The sequence below is a fragment of the Hyperolius riggenbachi genome, chromosome 7, assembly GCF_040937935.1.
Source record: "Hyperolius riggenbachi isolate aHypRig1 chromosome 7, aHypRig1.pri, whole genome shotgun sequence".
NCBI classification, from domain to species: domain Eukaryota; kingdom Metazoa; phylum Chordata; class Amphibia; order Anura; family Hyperoliidae; genus Hyperolius; species Hyperolius riggenbachi.
In genome coordinates this window covers 84,170,878-84,195,336 of record NC_090652.1, presented here as the reverse complement: position 1 = coordinate 84,195,336, position 24,459 = coordinate 84,170,878, and the positions used below count along the sequence as shown (strand labels likewise).

The following is a 24,459-nucleotide window of genomic DNA, read 5'->3' as shown; positions in this document are numbered from 1 at the left end:
TCTGAGGCTCATCAGCTCCACTGATGAGCACCTGTTATGCATTTACTATCCTCACCTGCTCCACTGGTGAGGTAGAGCTTAGTGATTGATGGTACCTTCTCAGCTCCTCTGGAAGGTTTAACCAAAGCGGTCTTGTCACTTGTGTCACCTTTCCAGTTCCACTGGAAAGGCCTGGGGTAGCTTCTGGCTGCCAGTTAAGCTAGCTCCTTGCCAGCTCCTCTGATAGGACTAGTCTGCTATCTGGTGAATGTCTGTTATTATCTGTCTGATTGGTTCTTGTCTCTCGCCGGCACCCCTGGCAGAGACCAGCTATACTACCTCTGTATTCTCTGTCTGTATCCTTCCCAGCCCCACTGGGGAGCCTTTTGTCTAATCAGTCCTGTTTGTATCCAGATTGTTCCTTTCCAACTCCTCTGGTAAGGTCCTGTAAAATCATTAGAGTAAAGGTTGCACCAAACACTACACACTCTGCTCTTGGTCTTGCTATACTGGTATTATTGGTGATTCTGCAGATCACACATAATCGGGTATAGCGTCTGCATTATTGGTGATTCCGCAGATCACCAATAATCAGACATCTGAGTTGTGGCACTAAACCGTCACAAGCACGCCAAAGAGAAGGTACAGAGATACAGAACTGCATTACCTGGATAAACCTCTTAAGTTGAGTGTTCTGCTGCAGCAATCGAGTCTTCTCCTGCTCCAGGGAGAATATATAATCTGATGTCTGTTGCAGAATGGCTGCCTGTACAGAAGACACAAATCAGAGAATGAAATACAGAATGAACAGCTTTGTCAATATTAATGCCTGTTTGGAGAAAAGGTGTGTGTGAACAGTCATATGTCACAGTAATAAAAGGGAATGTATAGAATGTACAGTGACTTACTGTATTTATGTTTCATGCTAACAGTTTCTACTTTTCTTCTTTTTGTGTAGTCAGTAAAATAAAATACACTTTAAAATAAATAAATAAATAATAAATATGGCATACTAGAGCAAAGTGTCTGTGTAGCAACATGTTGCTCAGTTTGTCATAGCGGTTAGCAACTGTATTATTTTACATTAGCAGCAACAGCTCGACTACTTGTTGCAGCTAGAAAGTCTCTCACATGACATGACAGTTTATATTTAAAATAACTTTTTACTAAGGGGGCTTTAATCTAGAGGTTCTGGTTTGCCAAGACTTAACTGGGCATAACTAGTAAGTATGAGTGAGCACAGTGTTGTGAGAAACGAAACTGTACCAGCTCGCACTTGGTAAGGAGGCCACGGCATCGAGAGTTAACCTAGCTAGTGGTCCACATTTTGCCACTGCACTCCAGCCTCCCGGTACTTCCTGTTTCACAGGCGGAATTTCCACTGGTGAAACAGGAAGTATTGGTAGGACTGAGCTATGGTAAGAGGCAACCTCAGGTAAAGTGACTCATTGCCGTGGCCTCCTTACCAGAGATGAGGAGGTACAGTTGTGCATGCTCATCCTTAGTAACTGGAAATCACTGAGTTTCCCTACAAAACTCTGCTAGCATATCCACTCATCATCATGGGAGATCCTGCATGTTCACATAAAGCTGAATCATTGCAAATGCCTTCTTTTTTCGAAAAAGGGAGAATTTCACTAATTTTAGGTAAACGTTAACACAAAATTGATGTTCCTCAGTAGTGCTGGTGTTTAAATGCGGGTTCCTACATTTGGAAAGTAGAAATATGTTGAAAATTGCAATCAGCACCAAAGGTCACCCACATGCGGTTCACAGGGTTCCGATTCTTCCTCCATCCGGTTTGAAAGAAGAACACATTGGAGTCGGGGGACGTGGACCGCAATCCCATGACGCTCTCCACTAGCTTTCGTGCTGAATATGAGCGAATTCGGGTTGCGGCAGGAACCTTAATTCGAAAGATGGCACTGTTCCAAAACCTATCCCCTGTAAGCATGCGGCCTTTCGTGTCTCTTTTACACGTGGTTAAGGAGAAGTATTTTTCTATAGAAAGGAGTTCTATCATTCCCGAAATTGCATTGGTGTTATGTGGACATCTAAACAGGGCTGTGGAGTCGGAGCAATTTTGGGTACCTGGCGTCGGAGGTGTCATAAACTGAGCAGTTGGAGTCAGATTATTTTTGTACCCCCTCCACAGCGCTGGTAAGTATTAGACTGAGGAGTCAGAGCAATTTTGGGTACCTGGGGCCGGAGGTTTCATAAACTGAGGATTCAGAGTCAGATGATTTTTGCCCCAAATCCACAGCTCGCATCAAAACAATAATGGTCATCTAAAAAGCTTAGGAAACAAAATCCCCCCTCCCCAAAAAAGACACCAGGGCAATTCCCTGTGCAGTGCCCTGATTACTAGCACTGGTACATTTTACATTACGGCTAGCTGGCTGGTTGCTAGCAGTGGGAGTTACACTGCAGCCTTTGCTGATATGGCACAACAGGCACTCCAGCAGGCACAGGGCCAAAGCTTCTACATCACCAGGAATGCGGCTGGCTGTAGTATAAATGCAAGCGGACGACTCTCCACTAATGACTGTCACAGACTGAGGAATTTCTTGTGTGCTGCCACTCGGAGCCGTGTACAGAGTTCTGTAACCAGAAACAATATTGTGTGATGGGTTTAGTTACAGAGTACCCAGAAAGCTCATGGTGAACCAGAACTCCTAGGAGTGTATAAGGGGCTAAAAAGGACCAAAAAGCCCTCTTACTAAAATGCTATGCAAAACAGAAGTTTGCTTTCTTAAAACAGAAGGTATTTGCAGTTATTCAGGTTGGAGTGACCATATGAGATTTCCCACAATGCATCACTGCTGAATATGCAAATCATCTCTTTGTTGTCCCTGATAGCTAAATAAACCTCCAGCACAGCTGGAATGCAGTGATGTATCAGCTTGTTAATATTATAGAGCCACACTAATCCAACATGCATACAGACTGTTTCAGACTGGTTGATCCTCATCAGTGCATGGCATGGATTACTATGGCCTTATGGGGTGGGACTTGAAACACCCACAGTTACAGATTGCCCAGCAAGCTCATGGAGAACCAGAACTCCTACAAGTGTGTAAGGGGCTGAAAGGGCTCAAACCCACTAGCAGCCTTTTCTAAACGCTAGTGGTTTGCTAATGCAATTCTATGGGCTTTTTTTTTTCATAAAATCACATCGTGAGAACAAACTCATAACATTACATTAGCAAAAGCTTTTCAAATCACAAGCACTTAGAAATGGCTTAGTAATGTACTGCTAGTGGGTTCCAGGCCAAAGAGATGAAAAAGCCTCCTTACTAAAATGCTATGCAAAACAGAAGTTTGCCTTCTTAACCCTTTAGCAGCCAATTTATTTAGAGGCTTGAAAGTGCTCCACGCCAATTTATTTTAGCACTTCGTTATTACTTATTTGTTACATTTGCTTGCTTCTAAATAGTACTGCTGTAATGTGTATTAATGGCCACTCGTCACTAGGGGGCAGTGTGAGACAATAAGAGAGCACTTCTGCTTTCAGTTTCTATACTTTCTGCTAGCAGAGAGAGATCAAAGCATTCCAAGTATTCACAGCACAAAGAGTTCTGCTGACTGAAGCCAAAAGCAGTGCACTCAATAAGAACTCACAAGATAACTCTACTGAAGGTGGTAATGGGATGATGGTTTCAGGTCACAGTGATGTCTGTGCACAGACCCCCCCTACTCCCTGCTATTCATTAGCAGGATCAGGTGCAATCTCCAACTTTTAATATTTTTGGCCAGTTGTGATCTCATTTCTCTGAAGTGAGGAGTCCTAATCACTTTTACAGATCTCTTTGCAGCTTGATTTTTTTTCCCTTTGGTTTCACGACTAACTATGCTGTATGTATTAAAAGCAATCTATAGGGTATCTCCTGAAGCAAGAGAGTGTACATAAAAGCCTTGTATGGACGTTGTTGTGGAACAGCATAATGTACAGAATGTCCACATACAGCCGGCCCTCTGATAGCAGCCCCCACACTGACCTTGCTTAGCTTCTCCCCATCTGTATGAGGGATTAGGGTTTTCAGGGACTGAAACCCAGCATTGATGCTTTGCATCCGACGCCGCTCGTTACTGTTGGCGATTTCCCGGCGTATCCGCCGTTCCTGGTCCCGTTGTGTTTCCGGAGTCAGTGGGATGTTGGCCAGGCTGTAAAGAGAAAAAAAATGAGTTAGAACTCAAAGTATGAAAATCTATCTATCTATGACAATCAGGCGCCTGACCTTAGAGGAATATTGAGGTTGACATATTTATTTCATTTTAATGCAATTTGCCCAGCTGTCCTGCTGATCCTCTGCCTCTAATACTTTCAGCCATGAACAAGCATGCAGATCAGGTGTTTTTGACTGAAGTCTGACTTGATTAGCCACTTGCTTGTTTCACGTGTGTGATTCAGACACTACTGATGCCAGAAAGATCAGCAGGACAGCCAGGCAACTGGTAGGGCTGGTTCACACTGACAATCGCAAAACGCAAACGCCTAGCACTTTTGCGATTTCAGCAATTTTGCAGTGATGTTGACCTGAAAACGCTAGAGAAATATTCTGCAGTCGCCCATGGTTTGTACAAAGTACACCAGTACAAAGTTTAAAGATCCTGCCGATAATACACTAAGAATGTCAGAAATGTAACTGTCCCCATTGAAAATAAACAGGTGAATCTTGTTTGGCTGTTGGTGACTCCACCCACTTTTCTCCCCAAAATTCTATCCACAGTCATCCTGGGGCCAAGTGTGCAATGTTTACAGACTCTACCATTAATACTGTGACATTGGTAGCATATCCCATTGAAGTCAATGCGTTAGATCTGATTGGCAGTTTTGTTACTCTACCTACTTTTCCTAAATTTTGACCGCAGTCATCCAGTGAGTAATTGTGCAAAGTTTGGAAAGCTTGGCATTTCAAATGTAATAAAGGCAGCAGTATATGTTTTCTCATTACAGTCAATGACTAAAATCTGATTGGCTGTTGTTGGCCCAAATTTATGAGCCCCAGTCACCAACATTTTGAAGTTTGGGAAGCTCACTTTTTCCTAACCCTGAAACACAGTCATCCAATGACCAACTGTAAACTTTGGGGTTCTCAGCATCAATAATGTAAGAATGGGAGCAGTTTGAATCTTTCCATTAAAAAAAAAAAGTGAAATTTAATTGGCTGTTGAGATTTATGCCTGCCTCCCCATGTCGTGGGTAATACTTGAACCGCTAACCTTGTGGTTTGCAGGCAGGAACAGTAACATCTAGACCTTCTCATCCACCTGACAACAGGCGATCAATTGCCATGTGACAGGTGAATTTGACAGTCTGAATTTTCAAACTGCAGTCACTTTCATAGCTTTGCATTTCTACTCAGTGGGATCATTTAAAAAGCTGCCATTTTTAAAAGTATTAATTTCAGAAACTTTGCATAGTTGGACACAATGCCACTGGGAGGTTAACATTTTGAAAACGTGTGCAGGACCAGCATTTTCAGTTACCTCACTGAGTAGAAATTCAAAGCTATGAGAGTGACAGCAATTTGAAAATTTAGACTGGCAGTTAAGCTCCTGATGATGTCAGGTGGATGGTCCAGAGGTTAAAGGACAACTGTAGTGAGAGGGATATGGAGGTATGGAGGTTGCCATAATTGTTTTTCCTTCTAACCACTTGAGGACCGCCTAAACCTCCCTAAAGACCAGGCCATTTTTGGCTTAATTGGCCACTGCAGCTTTAAGGCCAAGCTGCAGGGCCGCACAACTCAGCACACAAGTGACCCCACCCCCCCTTTCTCCCCACCAACAGAGATTCCTGTTGTTGGGGTCTGATTCCCCTCCCCCCCAGTTATTTTAATTTTTTTTTTTACAAACATTTGTTGCAGTTTTTTAATTAAATTTATGTATTTATTTTTTTCACTAACTCCCTCCCTTCCCCCAGCCAGCCAATCACGGCGATCGGCTGTCATAGGCTATGAGCGACGATCGCTCCCATGTCCCAGCCGTGTAGATCGCCGCGCTGTACAAACTAATTAGACGGCAGTTTCACCGTCTAACAGTCTCCGAGCGGCTATCGTCACTGGGAGACTGAAGGCGAAGCGCGCGATCTCCTGCAAAACAGGCCCCAAGGACTTTACGCCGATTGGCGTTAGGCAGTCCTGGTGCTGCCGCCGTGGCCATGCTCATTGGCGTGATGCGGTCGGCAAAAAGCTAAGCAGTACCAGTTGCCTGGTAGCCCTCCTGGTGTATTTGGCTACAGTGGTGCTGAATCACACCAGAAACAAGCATGGAGCTAATTTTGTCAGATATGACAATGCTGTCAGAAACACCTGATCTGCTGCATGCTTGTTCAGGGTCTATGTAGAGGCATAGAATCAGCAGGATAGTCAGTTCTATACAGATAGGCTTCTATGTGTAACGTTCTTCTTATTCCAACCCCCTTCTATTAATCAATTACTGTAATCTGTGTAATTAACCAATAGGGAAGCTAAGGAGGCGGGCTCACTTTCACCTTATCTTTAAACAATCCATATTTTTGGAACTAATGATTGTTTTGACGCGTAGTTCACAATTAAGGTAACCTCTAATTATGTATTTTTTTCCATCATATGCTCAGCTCGGTTTGGCCCATGTCTGTGGCAGGCTTTGCTGCAGACCTGTCTGTCTCCTGTATCTCTGTTCTGTTCGCTTGTTGCTATGGCAGTAATAACAGAATAGAAAATCTACCCAATCCTGCTCCAGCCTTTCCTGCAATCTACAGGTGCATTTTAAAAAGGCCAAAAGCACTGTGCCAATCGGAATTAAGCTACTGGCTGCAGGTCCAGCAGACGGGTCCTATCGATTTCAGTGTTTCCAACAGGTCCGACCTGATTTCCAATCGTTTTTCTGATCAATTTTCCAATCACCTCTATATAAAATCGATCAGAAAAACGATCTGAAATCAGATCAGACCTGTCAGATCGTTTTCTACCCGTCTGACGGGAAATTACTTGGGTGTGTACCAGGCATAAGGCATTAGACTAGCTTCACTAACAATGAAACACCAGCAATCAATTGTCTATTTCCAGCAAAATACTTAAGGTGTCCATTTTGAATCGGATGCCAAGAGCATGTCTGAACGACGTTGTTGCAAATATGCGGATATGCTGCAAAATCTCGGGCCGACGTGCTAGATAGGGTGGGCAGCGGTAACGCGTGCGATGAATCCCCCGGCGCTGTCCCCTCTAGTGTAAAAATGTGTGCTCCCTGTGCATGAATACTTTACCTGTCGGTGTATGCTGCTGTCTCTTTCCTCTTCCTCACACATGCGCCCCATGTGGTTGCTGGTGTCATGTGGGGGGTGTGCGTGTGCGAGGAAAAAGCAGGAGACAGCATGCATGGGCACTGAGAAGCAGCCACATTTTACACTGGGGGTGGGGGGGGGGGTATGGGAGGGATCACTGACAAGGCGGCATCACTAGGCCGATTCCCGAAAGCTTCCATGCTGAAATCGATCGGAAATTGGCCTGTGGTTTATGGAGGCCTCAGATATCTCCCCAATTAGTTCCGAACAAAGAGATATCTGTCTCTTGGTCGATCGTCCTTCAAAATCGCTAGATGTGTGGGTACCTTTATACGAACGATAAATGATCTATTGCAAAGTGTCTGGAAAAACAAAAGCAAAATATACTCTGCTCATAGCAGCCACCTGTCATTAAACTTCCAAATGGTGGGCATCTGGTTTCTATGCACAATGCTAACAGTTCTGCACCATACTGATTCAATATGGTGTGCTACTATTAAATAAGGTAGGCGTACAGATGAATCATGATCATAAACAGACACGTGTCCTCTGTGGCGGACGGTGAAGGAGTTAAGGTGGGCGTAGTTCTTCTTGGGCCAGCATAATGTGACCTATTAGGTGGCTGTCTGTGTGTGGGCCTTCACAGGAAGGGATGGAAGCCGGAACTGAGGACCCCCTTTCATCCCCTCCTGTCTGCCCTCAGGCCTCCGTAATAGCTTCCAGATGACAGTACAGGGGGAGAATGAAGGCAGCTGACCCCCTCAGGGTTGTATGAGGGAACTCCAGCTTCCTGCCCCCACCAAAATCTCTTCCCCTCCTGATAGAAGGGATTAGTCACAGGACGTGATTAACTGGAGGACAAGGCATAGCAACAAGACACCTCACACAGCAATGGGATCCTGAAAAAGAAATATCTTGCCTAGAATGTCATTAATCCGGTATTTAAATCTGCCGAAAATATTCTCCCATCTTTGGATAACATTTGCAAACTGTTTCCGGGAGAAACAAAATGGCCACAGACATCTATGAGGTTACCTCGTTTTTAGAGCGTTGCCCCCACTTTTTATTGGTAATAAGAAACGAAGCAGCCATCTCCAGCCATTGCGGACATAATTATTCTTTCTAATGAGTTTCTAGGTTTAGTAATCATGTATATCAGATAAGACACAGATGTCCTCATGCATCAAATTTACCGATACAAATTACTGTCAGCAACTACCCACTGCAGCCAATTGCTCCCAAAACATTCCAGTGTTCTCCTCAGGCTTTTTTTTAGCCGGGTCCTTCACCCGGCAAACTTTGTTGAGCACCTAGCTGTCATCAGCTTGCCTTCTACTCCTCCTCCTAAGTTGTAAGCAGAGTTGCACCAGCCCTGTAACTCCTATCGCACCCCACTTGGCTACTTTTTCATGCCACACGACTGGAAAAAAAATTCTAGGGAGAACACTGCATTCATTTTTCATCTTAAACAAGCAACTCTGTGGCTACATGTTTAGTGATATCACCTTGCAGTGCGTGAGTCTCAGGTTCAGCACTATAGTCATGGAGTTTTCAGATTTCCTCCAGGTACCCCAATATCCTCTAATACCTAACCCTTTCTGATATATAATATAACAATGTCTTGCTGCTCATAACGGGAAAGATTTCTCTTAGGCCTGAGACACACTGCAGAGAGCTTCTGATCCGGCAGTGCTGCGTTTGCGGTTTTTTTAAAAAATGCCTCCAGTGAATTGCAGAAAAATCACGGTAAAATCGCTGCAAACAATTTTATTTATTTTTAGTTAATTGTAAAATTTCTAGTTATGTCCTGATAAGAGTCAGGAGAGGATGGCAAGTTCTTGCCAACTGATAAGGCCTTTTATGATAAGGTTTAAAGAATGGCTTATGTCCTCCTATAACCCCCAGCACCATCAGATCCATAGTGCGTAACAGAAATTGAAAATACACCCTACATTATACCCTGGTGTATGAATGAAGGACTGTGTGGTCTTGGATCTTCTCCAATCAGATACAGAACAATAACTCAACACAGCATGTACGTATAGGAAGATATTACACAAACGCGCACACACACCTATTAATATAAACCAGGTCTATGATTCAGCTGATCTTCTGCCCCTGCCCACCAGAAAGCTGGCCATATTCTGAACCTCTACCTTTCCTCTTTAATAAAGAGCTTCTTTTTTGTGCCTGAGGGTCTTGTTCTTCTGAAAGATGTATTTTCCCACGAAAAAGGTCTTTCTCTTAATTCTTTCTTCGCTTGTCTGGGAAACGCTTTCCCTTTTCATTTGACCCGGTGAGGATCGAATTGAGACCTTTACCAAAGAAATAAATTCCCTTGAAAAAGGGCGTAGCACAAAGCTTTCCTTGGGATGTTAGGTCACCTTCCCATGTTTTCAGCCAAGTGGGTCTCCTAGCAGTGTTAATTAAAGCAGGCAGTGGTCGGGGCTGCTGACCGCAGAGATTCGGCCGCTGCGACAGCTGAAATGGCGACTGCTATCGATTTCACTGATAAGGATTCAAGAATATCTTCCACAATCGTGCCAGTCACTGGGTGAGGATTCCGCAGACCCTCAAACCGTAAGTTAAGATTTCTTGTAATACAGACTGATGAAAAAGCGGGTTTAAATGCAAGCAAAAGACAAGGCATGTTTAAAGTGGATCAGAGATGACCTTTTACTCATTGCATAATTGTGTTCCTTTCCTATTGTTTATAGGACATTCCTCTAGCCAAATACTTTTTTGTTTTAATACTCTAATTCCCTATAAACTAAACAAGCCGCGCCCACAGATTTTCAGAGAGCCTTGGCATTTTCAGACAGTAGCAAGGGCTCATGGGAGCTCAGTCTGGGCAGGTGGAGGGGGGGGTATTACTAGCCAGAGATTTCAGAGGCAGAGGGGAGGAGGGGGATTAGGTTTTTTTTCACAGGCTGAGTGCTGAAGATGCAGATAAGCTTGCCTGTGTAATGTTTACAAACAACATGGCTGCTGTCATTGTATCACAGGAAGAAATAATCATATTCTATTGAAGCTGTTTGCAGCTAGATTTGCTGTGTAAACTATCTAAACTTTAGATACGATATATAGACAAGTTACTTGTTATAGTTAGTTTTTCGTCTCGGATCCACTTTAACTGATTTAGGGCCAAAGGCTCTGGTCCCTGTAAGGACCAGAGCCTTTTTTTCAGTTCCTGATCGCTTTGATTGGCTCACATTGATCAGGCGGTCAGAAGCCAATGAAAATGGCTCCTGACCGATGCAGGGAACAGACAGTGGAGATTTGTGCCTGCCAAGACACGCTTTTGTATCTGGTGCTCGGGAGCCACCGGTGTTAAACCTACGCTGCATCAGGTTTAGGCAGCCACAAATGTGGCTTAGCTTTAACTACTGGCAGCCCAGGGCTGGTTAAGCGTGACCTGATATTTTATTTTTCTCCAGCGGGTCTTTTTATGCCCGGCATCTTCAAACTGATGGAGCAAAATGGTCTGTACACGCAGACTGGCACCCAGTATAACAAGTTAGAACTCTTTACTGAAGAAAAACATGCAGAGATACTGTACATCATGCACCACCATCAGGAAGTGCACTTTCACCAAATAATTTGTTAAAATTATGTGCCTTTATGGTAAAAAAGAGATGTTTCACGGGTGGTTTGCTGATGACTCACCATCAACGCACTCATGGTCAAAAAGGATGAATAAGACCATGACGTAGTATAAGCAGGGCTGTGGAGTCTAAACAAAAACCCTGGGTATAAGCTTTCCTATCTAAAACTTAACTGTCCAAGTAAGTTTGAGAAAATATGATCGAAGAGTTGGAGTCATTTTGGGTACCTGGAGTCGGAGTCAATGGTTTCATAAACTGAGGAGTTGGTGTATTTTTGTACCAACTCCACAGCCCTGGTAAGTATAAGACTTAGGAGTCGGAGTCAAGAAGTTGGAACAACTTTGGGTACCTGGAGTCGGTGGTTTCATTAACTGGGAAGTCGTATTTTTGTACCGCTCCACAGCCCTGGAAAAAAGTAATGCAAATTCAAAAGCATGATTGCTAGGCGATTGAGATTTACGTTTACAAGTGTGAACGGGGCCTAAGTGACAATACTCTATACAGCTCTGCGGAAGATGTCAGCGCTATATAAACTCAAACAAGCAGAATGTTGGCAATGGAGAACTGTTTGTAAGTAATAAGGTTCTGAAATCTCATTGTTGGTCAAAATCAGTACTGACTAAAACAGCATTATTGATCTTGGAATAATTTAGGTGTGATCAGGGCTGTGGAGTCAGAGTTGGAGTCGAGGAGTCGGAGCAATTTTGGGTACCCGTAGTCAGAGTTGGAGTCGGTGAGTTCATAAACTGTGGAGTCGGAGTCAGATGATTTTGTACAAAATCCACAGCCCTGGTAAGTATTAGACCAAGGAGTCGGAGTAATTTTGGGTACCAGGAGTCGAAGTTGGAGGTTTCATAAACTGAGGAGTCGGAAGATTTTTGTACCCACTCCACAGCCCTGGGGGTGATAGAAAAAATGTATCACTAGGTTTATCATATAAGGTTGGACTGAACTGAGAACTTTTTATTTTAGTACAATCGTTTGGGGCCATCTAGCCGTCAACCTCTCCTTCAGTTGAAGAGGCACAGCATCCATATATGTAAAGTAGAATGTAATACATTACTCAGAATAACCAGTTTTACATCCATTATAAAGTTTCAGCAAAATAAATATTTCCTATATTTACACACACAGTTATGTTTTAACTAGGCTATTTAGTTATGCAGCTTTACAACCCAGTGTACTCAGGGAAACCAGGTGGTGTTTCTGCTCACTTCGGAACATACAACAAAAATTCCACAGTGATGCATCTGCCTGGAGTAAAGATGTTGCCACCTGTGATAAGTTTAAGATTGTAAATGAGCGTAAAGAGAGATTTTAATGGGCAACCACTGACTAAATTGTTAAAAATAAATATTGTAAAATATAAGCATATAAGCAATTTTAATAGTGAAGTTACATTAACCACAGGCTTACACCCCCCTAGTGACCAGGCTATTTTTTTTTTTATTTTACAATTCAGGCCACTGCTTTAACAGTTTACTGCACAGCCATACAACTTAGCAACCAGATGAATCATACCTCCTTTTCTGCCCACCAACAGAGCTTTCTGTTGGTGGGATCTGAATTTTTATTAATTGAAAAAGTATTTTTTTTAATTAAAATCAGGGCTGTGGAGTCGAAGTGTCGGAGCAATTTTTGGTACCTGGAGTCGGAATTGGAAGTTTCATAAACTGAGTCGAAGTCGGATAATTTTTGTACCAAATCCACAGCCCTGGTAAGTATTAGACTAAGGAGCCGGAATCGAGGAGTCGGAGCAATTTTGGGTACCTGGAGTCGGAGTTTTCATAAACTGAGGAGTAGGATTCGGATAATTTTTGTACCGACTCCACAGCCCTGATTAAAATGTTTTTTTTTTTTTTTTTATTTCCCTCTCTGTCCCTCCGAGGTCCAGTAAAGCGATTACTTCACATAGGCATCAGCCTATGAGAGGGATCACGTTATGAGCCACTCCAGGGGAGAGCCAAGTGATAAGGTTGTCCCCAGTACAGTGCAGCGCTGTACAAATAAAAAAAAAAAACAGCAGTTTCTTTTCCTTACAGCCTGCCAGCTCTGATCACGGCTGGCAGGCTGTTTATGGAGCCGAGCTCCGTAACTCAGCAGGGATGCGTGCGCATCCATGCACTCATTCTCGGCTAATCTCTGCCTACAGGGCACAGATCACTCCCACGCCGCTGTCCTCCAGTACCAGGTTCCGTTACTTCAGCCAGTCAGTGCAAGTGAAGTGCGCTCTCTATGTAACTCTCCGGAGATATATGTAGAGAGCACGCTTCCTCTTTCACAGACTGGCTGAAACTGGAAGAAGTTACAGGACACAGTACCGGAGCTGCAGGTAGCGGAGGACGGCGGCGTGGGAGTGATCCGCGCCTATGGGGCTGGAGGAAACCCCAGGTATGTATGAATCTTTTATTATTTTTGATCTCTGGTACACTTTAAAGGAATACTGTAGGGGGAATCGGGGGAAAAATAGTTGAACTTACCCGGGGCTTCTAATGTTCCCCCTCAGGACATCCTGTGCCTGCGCAGCCACTCACCCATGCTCCGGCCCCGCCTCGAGGTCACTTCTGGAATTTCCGATTTTAAAGTCAGAAAACCACTGCACCTGTGCAGCCATGTTCTTGCTCCCGCTGACGTCACCAGGAGTGTAATGTGCAGACCGTTGGGCCTGCGCAATACACTCCTGGTGACGTCAGCGGGAGCAAGGATGCGGCGGTGCAGTTGCAGTGGTTTTCCGACTTTAAAGTCGCAAATTCCGGAAGTGAACTGGCGGTGGGGGCCGGAGCATGGATGAGTGGCTGCGTGGGGACAGGACGTCTGCGGAGGACCATTAGAAGCCCCAGGTAAGTTCAACTCTTTTTCCCCCTACCCCCCTACTTAAAAGAGAAACCGTGACCAAGAATTGAACTTCATCCCAATCAGTAGCCGATACCCCCTTTTCCCATGAGAAAGCTTTTCCTTTTCACAAATGAATCATCAGAGGGCTCCGTATGGCTGATATTGTGGTGAACACCCTCCCACAGGAAACTGTGAGGACCATGGTCCTGGCAGTTTCCTGTCTGTGAACCTCGTTGCATTGTGGGAAATAGCTGTTTACAGCTGTTTCCAACTGCCCAAAAAGCAAGCAGCAGCTACTTACATTGACATCACCTGCAATCAGTAAAAATGTCACCATGTGATAAATGTCAGAATGTAAATCAGGGAGAGGAAAGCTTTTACAATGGGTAAACACTGACTAAATCATTTATACAAAATTAATGTAAAAATGAAGCACTTTTTTTTTTATTACATTATTTTGGCTGGAGTTCCTCTTTAAGTCTATGTTCAGTCTCCACTGCAGTTCACAGTCATTATAATACATTATAACGTGTGCGCTATGCAACTGACCTAGCCTAAAGAAAACATTGCTTCTCTAATCCTCGGCAGTTGTGCACCTGCTTGTTCTTTCCTTCTCCCCTCCCCATAGAACTGCATGGCCTTCTGTACACTGATTGTAGGTAAATTGTCTGTGAACAGGCCCATAGAATTGTATGGGCAGCGAGTTGACATGCAGAATTATTCTGCAATGCAACTGACCACTGTTATCAGTGCCTTACCTAAATCTTACAATACTAAAGTGGACCTAAACTCAACTTCACCTCTGCTCTAAAAGACAAGCAACAGAGTAATAACCTTTACAGAAAAAAACATTTCTTTAATACACTAGATAAAAATCCTGCAATAAATCTGCAATGTTTCATTGAAGCAGACATAGGGTTAACTTCCTGTGTTTACAAATTAGCTGCTCTCCTGAGTCAGCTAGCTGACACAGTTGAGAGATTAAACTACACTGGTGATCAGTCACAAATGAGGGGGAATTACACAAGCTTAACTCTCTAAATACATTTCTCTGTTTTACTTCTGTCCTGCGCCAAAGTTCAGGTTCACTTTAAAATCATGCATGCCAAAACGTAACTAATGTATGCGTTCTGTAAGAAAAACAAAATCAATTTTACCTGCTATTTTCACCACAAATATAATCAAACTGTACGTTATACATATTACGCATTTCAGGAAGAATTCAAAAATAAATAAAAGACAAGCCACCTGGTTTCAGATTGTGTGGGTTTTACACACAGACATGCATATACTGTATGAGGAAATACATATCAGGAAAAATGGCCGTGTCATGTTTCGCTGTTATCACATGCTGTGGGTAGAGACAACTATAAAATGAGTCTGTGAGGGACTGAATAATATTCCTAATTCAAAACTTGTAAAAAAGTATCCTTCTAAAAAGTTACCAGCTACAATAGAGGTCGAAACAAAAAAAAAAATGTTTTTGGTTCAGGTCACACTGTTGCGAAATGCCCGCGTTATAAAAGTGCACATTATTAATAGCATTAAGAATTGCTATGCAACATCTGTGTTTTCACACGTTATCCAGAAACGCACGGTAGAAAGTGCATTTTGATAGCGTGGTCCATTTTAATGTAGTGATAAGAACACAATTTAATTGTATGGTCAGTGCGTTCACATGCAATGCGCACAGAGAGCTCTAACTCCCAGGGAAAAAACGATGGCCAGTGTACACCAAAAAACCGCTAGCCGATTGGCAAATGCTAGCGGTTTTTGAAGCTGTTTTTCAGAGCGATTCTAGGCATGTTTAAAGAGATTTTCTACACAGAGTTTTTTGGAGCGTATTTGTGTAGCAGATTTTATATTTTGTTACAGTAAAGCTGTAACTGAACAGCTTCTGTAACAAAAACGCCTGGAAAATTGCTCTGATCTAGCACCTTTCAGAGCGATTTTCGACTTTCCTATACTTTATATTGAGGCTGAAACGCCTTAGAAACCACAAAAATGCTGTAGGACCCAAGTTTGCTTTTGGGGGCAAAAAAAAAAAAAAAACGCTCTGGTGTGCATTATGCAATTCACATTTATTAGCCAAGTGGTTGCCCCCCCCCCCCCCCCCCCATTTTAAAAAAACGCTCAGAACCACTCTTGTTTTGCACCAGCCCTAAGGGGTATTTTTTCTGTGCTTTGCTAAACAATAAGATAAATAAAATAGACACTGATCCCATTATTCTAACTTGCTGCATTCAGGCTTTATATTAATTTTTCACAAGTCAGGTCCACTAACCGCCAACTCAAAAGTTAGCTGTAATTTTGTTTTCTAGGAGCTCTGTAATTTCACAGACCTCAGAAACTAATGAAATTGTTTTTTTTTTTTTTTTTACAATATTATAAACTTTAAAATGTATATACATATGCTCTAAAATGTAGCTTAAATTTCAGGTGCTACATAACACTTATTTACTAAGCTGTCACCAACTTCATATGAGTTTTTGAAAGTTGGAGAAGAGGTGGTATTGGTAAGATAAAAGGTACTACCACCGCGTAAGAACACAGGTAGGTAGTGAGGAGTGTTGTGTGAGATCACTAAACACTGAATTACATAACATCCAGCATTCTCAGTCAGGGAAGCAGCCAGCCAGCCCCTGCCTGGCACACACTCCACAAGCTAATAGTGTTGTCCGGATCATGAACGATTCGGATCTTTGATCCGAATCTATTTTATGAGTCGATCATCCGAATCATCAAAATGAGTGATTCGGATCGCAAAAGGGGCGGGGCCAGGAGCGACACGCCCCCTCTCAGCGGGCAGCGGGGTCCTGGAAGCAGAGCTGCGATGGATCGCTCTGTTGGAGGGGAGCCAGCCTTGCAGGGACAGGTAGATGAGAGAGAGGGGACATGGGTGCCACTGCCAGATATGTGTAGAGCACACATACTGGCTATAACGTGCTGCCCATTATAGGCTGGCTGTTCCGTAGTGCTGCACAGTGATCACATTGGAAGCTTTTTGGCTCAGCTCAGCACAGCTCAGTAACTTTGCAGGCACTGTGATTGCTGGGCAATATGATCCTCCTGCACTCGGCACTAAACAGCTGCACTTATCTTCTGGGAATGCTTTCTTTCACTGTGCGACGTTTGCATGGAAAGTACACAGATGAGCATATAGGTGAAATACATGTAAAGCAGAATGATTGCAGCATGTGGGTATTGTGTGCACAAACATTTCTGCTCTCTGCTCGTCCCTCCTCCCTTCTCTGTCCACTCCTTGCCCTCTGTCCATCTTCTCCCCTTCTCTCTGTGTGTCCACCCCCCCTCCCCTTCTCCTGTCCACAGCAGGGAAAGACCTGTCCTGCTAGTCATCTCACCCCTAATGCTTCGGTAGTAAAATGATCCGAGATTCGGATCAAAGATCCGGATCTTTTCAATGATCCGATTCGAATCATCCGGATCATTGAAAAGATCCGAACTTCCCATCTCTACAAGCTAACTACGCCACGAGCTGGAAAACACTGCATCACGTGACCTGCTCCCGCACCACGCTTTGTGCTGGGAGAGGAAAGCATGGCCAGGCTCGGACTACATCTCCCGGCGTCCCCCGCTCCGCCCAACTACAATTCCCTGCAGCACCGTGCGCTCCGACACTCCTACTCCAGGCGGGCTGCACAGTCACGGCCAGGCCTGTCTGCGTCGCTCTACCCCCCCTTCATTTCCACACAGCCAGCAAGGTCACGAGTGGGGGCCTCGTGGCGTGATTAGACTAACAAAACACGGCATAGCCGCCTTTACGGAGAGGCTATGGACACGAGCCTCCTCTGAGCCCCGCATTCATGCCTCCAGCAGCGCGGAATGGGGCAGATGCGGGGGTGAGGAGGAGGAGGGAGGTGCCGCACAGCTGTGCTCAGTACACGTGCCTCAGACAATTCACTATAATGCGAGGCACAACAATGTGCTTATAATACAAAGGAAGAACAATGCCCTCAGCATACAATACCACTATTCTTATAATGCGTGAAAATAATAATGGCCCTATAATGCAACAAGCAGAAACTACTGCCTCTATAATCTAAATACAGGAATAACAATGTGCCTGATTCCTTCAAACAGCCATACAACTTCATACACTAGAAATACTAAATAACTGTCAGTAGTGACACAATGGCAAGGGCGCTAAGTTTACACCGAAGGTTTTGCGTCAACATATCGTTCACGGTGGTGCGGCTGCGGCATAACGGCTGCTTTGTAATGCACCACTTATGCGACATTCACAGTGCAGTGGGTGCATTGCAGTATAACGACATCGTAAGTGCCTTACCATAAACATGCGTTACCAGTAAAGCATACCTTTTATTTACTGTATGCTTCACTGCAAGCGACTTGCGGCTCCACTTTCCCATTGCGTTCTAGCTGTTACAGGGAATGCAAGGTCCACTCTGAACCTACCATTACCGCACCGATCGTATGCGGTTTTCAGCGGAATTACAATGCATCAGCTGTACGCAAAAACAGATGCATCAGTGCGCCGTGTGGTGCAACGTTGCATAGAGCAGCATAACGTCTGAGAGCAACAGACGCGCTGACACAGCGCATGTCGTGTTAAGTAGCCGTAAGGACAGATCCCACTTAAATACTTCCAATGGTTTTCAGCAAACATAAAATGCATTAGAACGGACAGCCCATGTAAAATCAACTATTTCCAACTAATACGATTTTATCGTGGTAGTGAAAAATAACAGAAGCAGTTTTTGGATTACAGTACGCTTTCTATTTCCAAACTACAAGGAACATGAGCATTCATGTACGAATAATCTCCAATATCCAGAAAGACACAAACAAACATTTGTGTCAAAGTAGCCGATGACTGCAACATTCTCAGAGATGGAACTATGTTGTCATGTATACAGTGGTGTAGTGGTTTAAGCCGCTCACCAATCAGCCAATTTGAATTGCTCAGATTACAGAAACATTTTTCAACAAAGTAAACAGAGAAGTGTCCTACCAGCCAACCAACGGGTCAAGCCCAATCAAGTGGCATTGCCTATGCCAGGGGTTCTCAAACTGGGTGCCACAGCACCCTGGTGCGCCTCGGCTACCTTTCAGGGGTGCCTCGGCATGCATCCCAATCCTTTATGCAATACCATCAGTTAATGCAACTGCACATTGATATACAATGTGGCTGCATTACCTGCTAGTTAACCTTTAGTCCCCGCAACCATGGTTGAAGTTGAATATGAGAGGAATCGTGGTGCCTAATAAGCATCACTAGCTACTTGGAGTGGGTTGTCACCTGATAAGGGTCATAACGGCATTTCGGTTATTGTTTCTGCTGAGGGGTGCCTTGAGAAAATTTCAAAGCCACCAAGGGTGCCTTCATCCCTCTTTTTGTGTCACCAACCCCTCCCTCTAGATTGTAAGCCTTTGGCAGGGCCCTCTCCCCTTGTGTATCATACATGACTGTGTGCACTTTACCCAGAATTTGGAACTTGTTACCACTACCACTCCAGTTTATGATCTGGCATTGTACTACTGTCTGCATTGTGTTGTGTATCTTTTTGCTATTACCTGTATTGTTGTATCTATTGTCTATTACCTGTATTGTTCTGTCACCCCTGTTATCATTGTCTGTAACCTTATTTATTGTACAGCGCTGCGTAATATGTTGGCGCTATATAAATCTAATAAATAATAATAATCCCAAAAAGTTTGGTAACCACTGGCCTATGCCCACAATCAGAACTGATTTATCCCTTCATTCTTGTAGCCCAACTCCAACACTAAACATTATTTTAGTTTTCAATTGTGTGAAAAGTGTTAAGACTTCATACACCCTTTAGATTTTCCTTGGCCCGAAATTATCATTTGCGATAATTTCAGCCAAAAATCTAAAGTGTGTAGTTGTTCCATGACATCACTGGCCTTGAGTATAGCTCAGCCTCTTACCAGACTCCTATTGGTTTTTGTAGAAGTATATCTAGAAGTTGCCGCGGCCTAGTGCTTTTCCATATACTCACCTCTCCACAGAGCAGAACACGCAGCTTGGACAGCAGATGAACAGCAATCATTCCAGAACGTTTGGGTGATAAATGTCTAAACTGCGTATGTAGCAATACAAAGTGTTTCTATAAAGTTGGGAAGAGTTTGAACCCCTATCAAGATATTAGTCCTGTCTCTCACTTGTAGTTTCCAGGAACCACAAACTGCTTGGGGACAAGGAAGCAATGTAACATCTCCCCAACAAGAATAAGTTGCTGGAGGCGGTCTAGCCTCTTTTCCCACTTTCCAAAACTTTACATCCTAGAGCTGGATTTAGAATTCTGGGCATGAAGGTAACCTGTCATTTTAGCCTAGTGGCTGATTATACGCCTTTGCTTTTTTAATACAATTTTTTCTCATGGTAGTCATAAAAAAAGTTTCAATCAAAAATTTTCACTGACTCGAAAAATTTGCATAGACCAAACCAAGTTGTCACCCACCGAAGGGTAGGTACAATGAACTAGCTAAAACATTGGATGAATTGATTCCCCTTCCTGGGTCAGTGGAACTCTGAATGTTAGGAGAACTTGTGACTATGACAAAATAATTATGTAAATTCTAGTTTAACATGAAACAGAATTGGCAGGGGATGAATCGGACTTTTGCAGCAAGCTAATCAATTTCTGGTTGCCATGAACTACTCATCACTGCTTAGGAGTACCTTTGAGCTGCTTTTCGGCACTAGTCTACCTGGGAACCTCATAGGGAACAGTCCTCCAATCACAGCACTCTCTATAATGGGAATTGTTGTAATTGGCCGAATGGTGTGGGCGTAGTTTACTACAACCTATCTGAAACCTAAAAGTTTGAGAGGATGCTGTCCACCCAATCACTTCAGTGGAATTTCCCCTGAAGTAGACTAGTGCCTCCTTTTCTATGGGAGGCTAAGGGCGGTGAATTCACCACCTGTCAGCTTCTCCCATGCTCTGGCTGGGCGCTTGCTAGCGCTCACCACAACTACTGGAGAGGCCCTGAGCAAGGCCACACTCACAACCAACATCATGAAAGGCACTCATTGCCGTCTGCATGAACTGCCTGACAAGCGCACAGTTCAGCCATCGGCGGAAAAGGGGCTTAATTCTAAACCCTAACTGGTTATCATGTGGCTATTACTGGGGACTTCCGCCAAAACACTGATGTGCAGGCGAAGTCAGAACACACCCCCTTTGGCTCTATAGAAGATCATGGGAGTGCTACGTCAATAGGCTGTGATGCAGAACTTTACCTGTGGTGCAATGGCCAGAAACGCTAGTCATATGACTGCAAATTTGCCTTAAACATGAAGGTAAATGCTAATAAATAATTATGTGGCTAAGAGGCGCATCAGTTATGAGCTGCAATTACGTTTATATCTGTTCTGACAAATAAGCTTTACAGAAGACACAATAAAAAAAAAAGTAACATCAAATTCCTTTATAACAAATAGCAGTATAATGTATGGTCATGTAATAATATGACCTTTGTCCCAATAGGCAGGTATACTGATGACCAGGTGAGGATCAACTTGAATAGTTGTTAAGCTGGCTGCCCTCCTTCCAATTACACTTGGAATGGGATGATAGGATGTTGTATGTGAACATGCAGGTATTTCAACTAGTTGTGTATTGGTTCCCATTCATGAACAGCAGGAGGCCTGCAGCCAGGTGTGCCTCCCTAGTACCCTCACAAGACTACAAAGCTTCAATTCTCCCTCCCACCCATTAACACAACCACATGGTGGTATTAGTACCCAGTGCAAACTATAGAGAGATGCACAGCATGCGACACAATAACATGACCTTGGAACTCATTTAATAATTGTTGGACAAAAGTGAAAGTGTTGCCTGTAGCCATCAGATTTCTTGGCTTATGGGAAAAGAGGAAACAGAAAGGCTGCTATTCTTTACAGCTCCAATTTTACTCCATATAGGAAAAGGGAAAAAAAGATAGCCATAGGTAGAACAACATGTGAAACAACAAATTATTATACATTATTTTCCATTCTTTTTATGGTGATTGCCGCAAACGGGTAACTGGTCATTCATGTATTGCTTGCAGAGACTTTATGCAGTATGGATATAGCAAAGTGACCCCTTCCCTGTGAAAAAGAGCCACATTAACAATACAAAATACATGGTAATGTCATACTTGCTGGATTGCCATCTCCATAAAGTGAGACCAGTCTATTGACTATATATATATATATATATATATATATATATATATATATATATATATATATATATATATATATACCGATCACTTATGTACAAAATCAATCGGAAAGCTTTTCGGACCTTTCGGAAATTATCAATTCGACCCATCGATCTGACAGGAAATTGCATGGTATGTACAAGCATGACCGATCATGGGCTTGCTGGAACTTGTAGTACACTATTGGCCCAGATTCTTCATCAGTGATCATGATAAGTTAACACGCCTAATTAACCCCTCCTAATGAAGCCTGATCAGCCTGGCTTGTTTGAGCAATCACCACCACTGCCGCCTCCCCAGGTGCAGCTACTGCTGCTTCCATTGCAATGGAAATGCTGTGAAATCAGCTGATTGCGCAGGAGGGGGTGTGAGCGCTGTTTTTTCTTTTTTAGCAGGCGACATTCAGATTGGGATTTAAATGCCCCCCCCCCCCCCCTGGCTCTCCCGCCCAGAGGGGCAGTTGGCTTCGCCTTGCTCCCAGTAGCTGTGTATAGGCAGAGCTCGCATGCTCTCCTGCTCCAGCTCTGCAGCATGGCCGGGCCACCACGTGGGTCTGTTTGCAACTGACAAACCTTCCCCTGCGCCCTTTAAAACCCCCTTTTGACCGCTTGTAGCCAGCCGTCCGGTCCCCTAAGAAGCCCCCCTCCTGTGATGCGGGGGTTTGGGGGCAGAATAGAGCCCCTGCGTCTCGTGTACGAGCACAGCTGATCTCCCTTCCTTCCCCGCCTCCCTTCCCTTGCTGTCTGCAAGGTGATCTAAGGAGATCTGCAGCGTGCAGAACACGCACCCCCCAGCCATGTGCAAGAGCAAAACAACGAGCACCTACCTGCACAGCCCCCCAATGACTTCTTTCTCCGTCTTCCTGAAGTGCTGCAGGGAGGGTACTTTCTGCGCGGGCATCATGAAATACTCCATAGCCATCAGCAGGAGGACCAACCTCCGGCCCCCCAAAAAAAACAATCAAACGTGCACCCCCTCCCTCCCCCCCTTCCAGCAGCTCTTCCCCCCTTTATTTCTCTTCCTCCTTCAGCTTTGCCGGTGATCAGCCTTATTGATTAGGTGATGGTGCATGCAGGAGATCAATGGTGTAGTGTGTGTGTGTAGGATGTCCCAGATGATCAGGGGGAGGTGTCTGTCTCTCTCCTTGTGTTCTGCCTCTCAATGTGAGTGTGTTTGCAGCTGATGTCTGTTTCAAGGCGGGAAACAGCTGGTGAGAGATCAGAAACAGCTCCCCTCCCCCTACACCCCGCACCCCCCCCCCCCTCTCTCTCCTCTCTCTCTCTTCCACCCCCAGCCAAATCCCAGCCCTTCTTCCGCAGAGTAAGGCATTGCATGTAAACAAAGGACTATTTGCAAGGCGTTGCATGGCCTGCTGCAGCGGGGAAAGGGCAGCGCCGGGCAGATCCGCCGCGCGCATGCTGTGCTGGGGAGGCCGGGGGTATTTTTAGAAGGGGTTAGAACGCCTGCACGTGGGGGAGAGGGGGGGCGGGGGGAGCAGGATGCTTGAATGGGAGGATGAGAAGTGATCTGGCTGCATGCGCCACGCTTGGGTGATCAGTCCCATCAGCTGACAGCTTGGCAAGAGAGAGGAGAGCAAGGGAAGGAAGGAGAAGAAAGGAGAAAAGAGCACATGTTCACTTGCCTGCATCATCTCCCCTCCTAACCCCTGCACTGCCAGCGAGGCCTACTGCGGGGCATTGCTGCTGCAGGCCAATCACGCATTCACAGATCAAGGTCTGCTTGTTATGTGAACAAAAAAAAATAAAAAATGTGATTACCATGTGCTCCATTGGATTGCAGGAAGCAGCAGTCATTTAGAGTTGCATTGAAAGAGACTAAAATATATATATTTAAAATATATCTACGCAATAGATAGGGCCGGTTCAAGTAACAATTGGGCCCTAGGGCAAAATTAGCCTGCCCCCCCCCCCCCCCCCAACAGATACACCCTGACCAAAAAGCGTCATTAGGGGCCTTTTGTGGCAGCCAAATTTCCCTCCTGGGCCCCTGAGCTGGCTGCTGACCCTCCCCCAATCACCTTCCAACTTAACTGCTCCCTAGGACCTCTGCAGTGTCTATGTCAGTGTAGTGTCTCACCTGCCCGCCAGCACAAATGAGACGCTATTCTGCCAAAGACTCTGCAGAGTCCCTGGGGAGCAACAGTTAAGATGGGGAGGGACACCTAGGGGCCCCTATAGGCTCTGGGGCAATTGCCCATTTTTTACTATTGTACTGCCGGCCCTGCTAATAGATCAGATCGGTCTATAATTATGTAATATAATTCATAAAAAGATAAAATGTCTTTAATGGATCGGAAAGACACCTTGGCCTCAATTCATGGACCATTATCAAACGTTTATCAAACACTTTATCAAACGTTTGATAATTTACCTCATGGGTAAAATCTCACTAAGGTGTTATATATTTGTTGAACGTTTTATCGGTAAAACATTCGATAAATATATAACACCTTAGTGAATTTAAAATGAGATTTTATCCATGAGGTACATTATCAAACGTTTGATAAAGTGTTTGATAAACGTTTGATAATGC

General features: G+C 44.3%; 1 protein-coding gene across 4 annotated transcripts in view; it reads right to left on the bottom strand.

The window, feature by feature from the left end:
- The window catches only part of TFAP4 (transcription factor AP-4), a 38,544-nt gene extending 15,699 nt beyond the window's left edge, over positions 1–22,845 (bottom strand). For 3 of the 4 annotated variants that reach the window (XM_068246721.1, XM_068246724.1, XM_068246722.1), the window contains exons 1-3: positions 22,733–22,845; positions 3,978–4,143; positions 647–745 (exon numbers count right to left, since the gene is read on the bottom strand). In XM_068246721.1, coding sequence (XP_068102822.1) covers positions 647–745; positions 3,978–4,143; positions 22,733–22,827 — 360 coding nt within the window. In that variant the 5' untranslated portion in view covers positions 22,828–22,845. Of the gene's footprint in view, positions 1–646; positions 746–3,977; positions 4,144–6,475; positions 6,576–22,732 lie in introns of those variants that run through there. The other variant, XM_068246723.1, reaches the window with a different exon arrangement.
- Between the last annotated feature and the right edge of the window lie 1,614 nt (positions 22,846–24,459).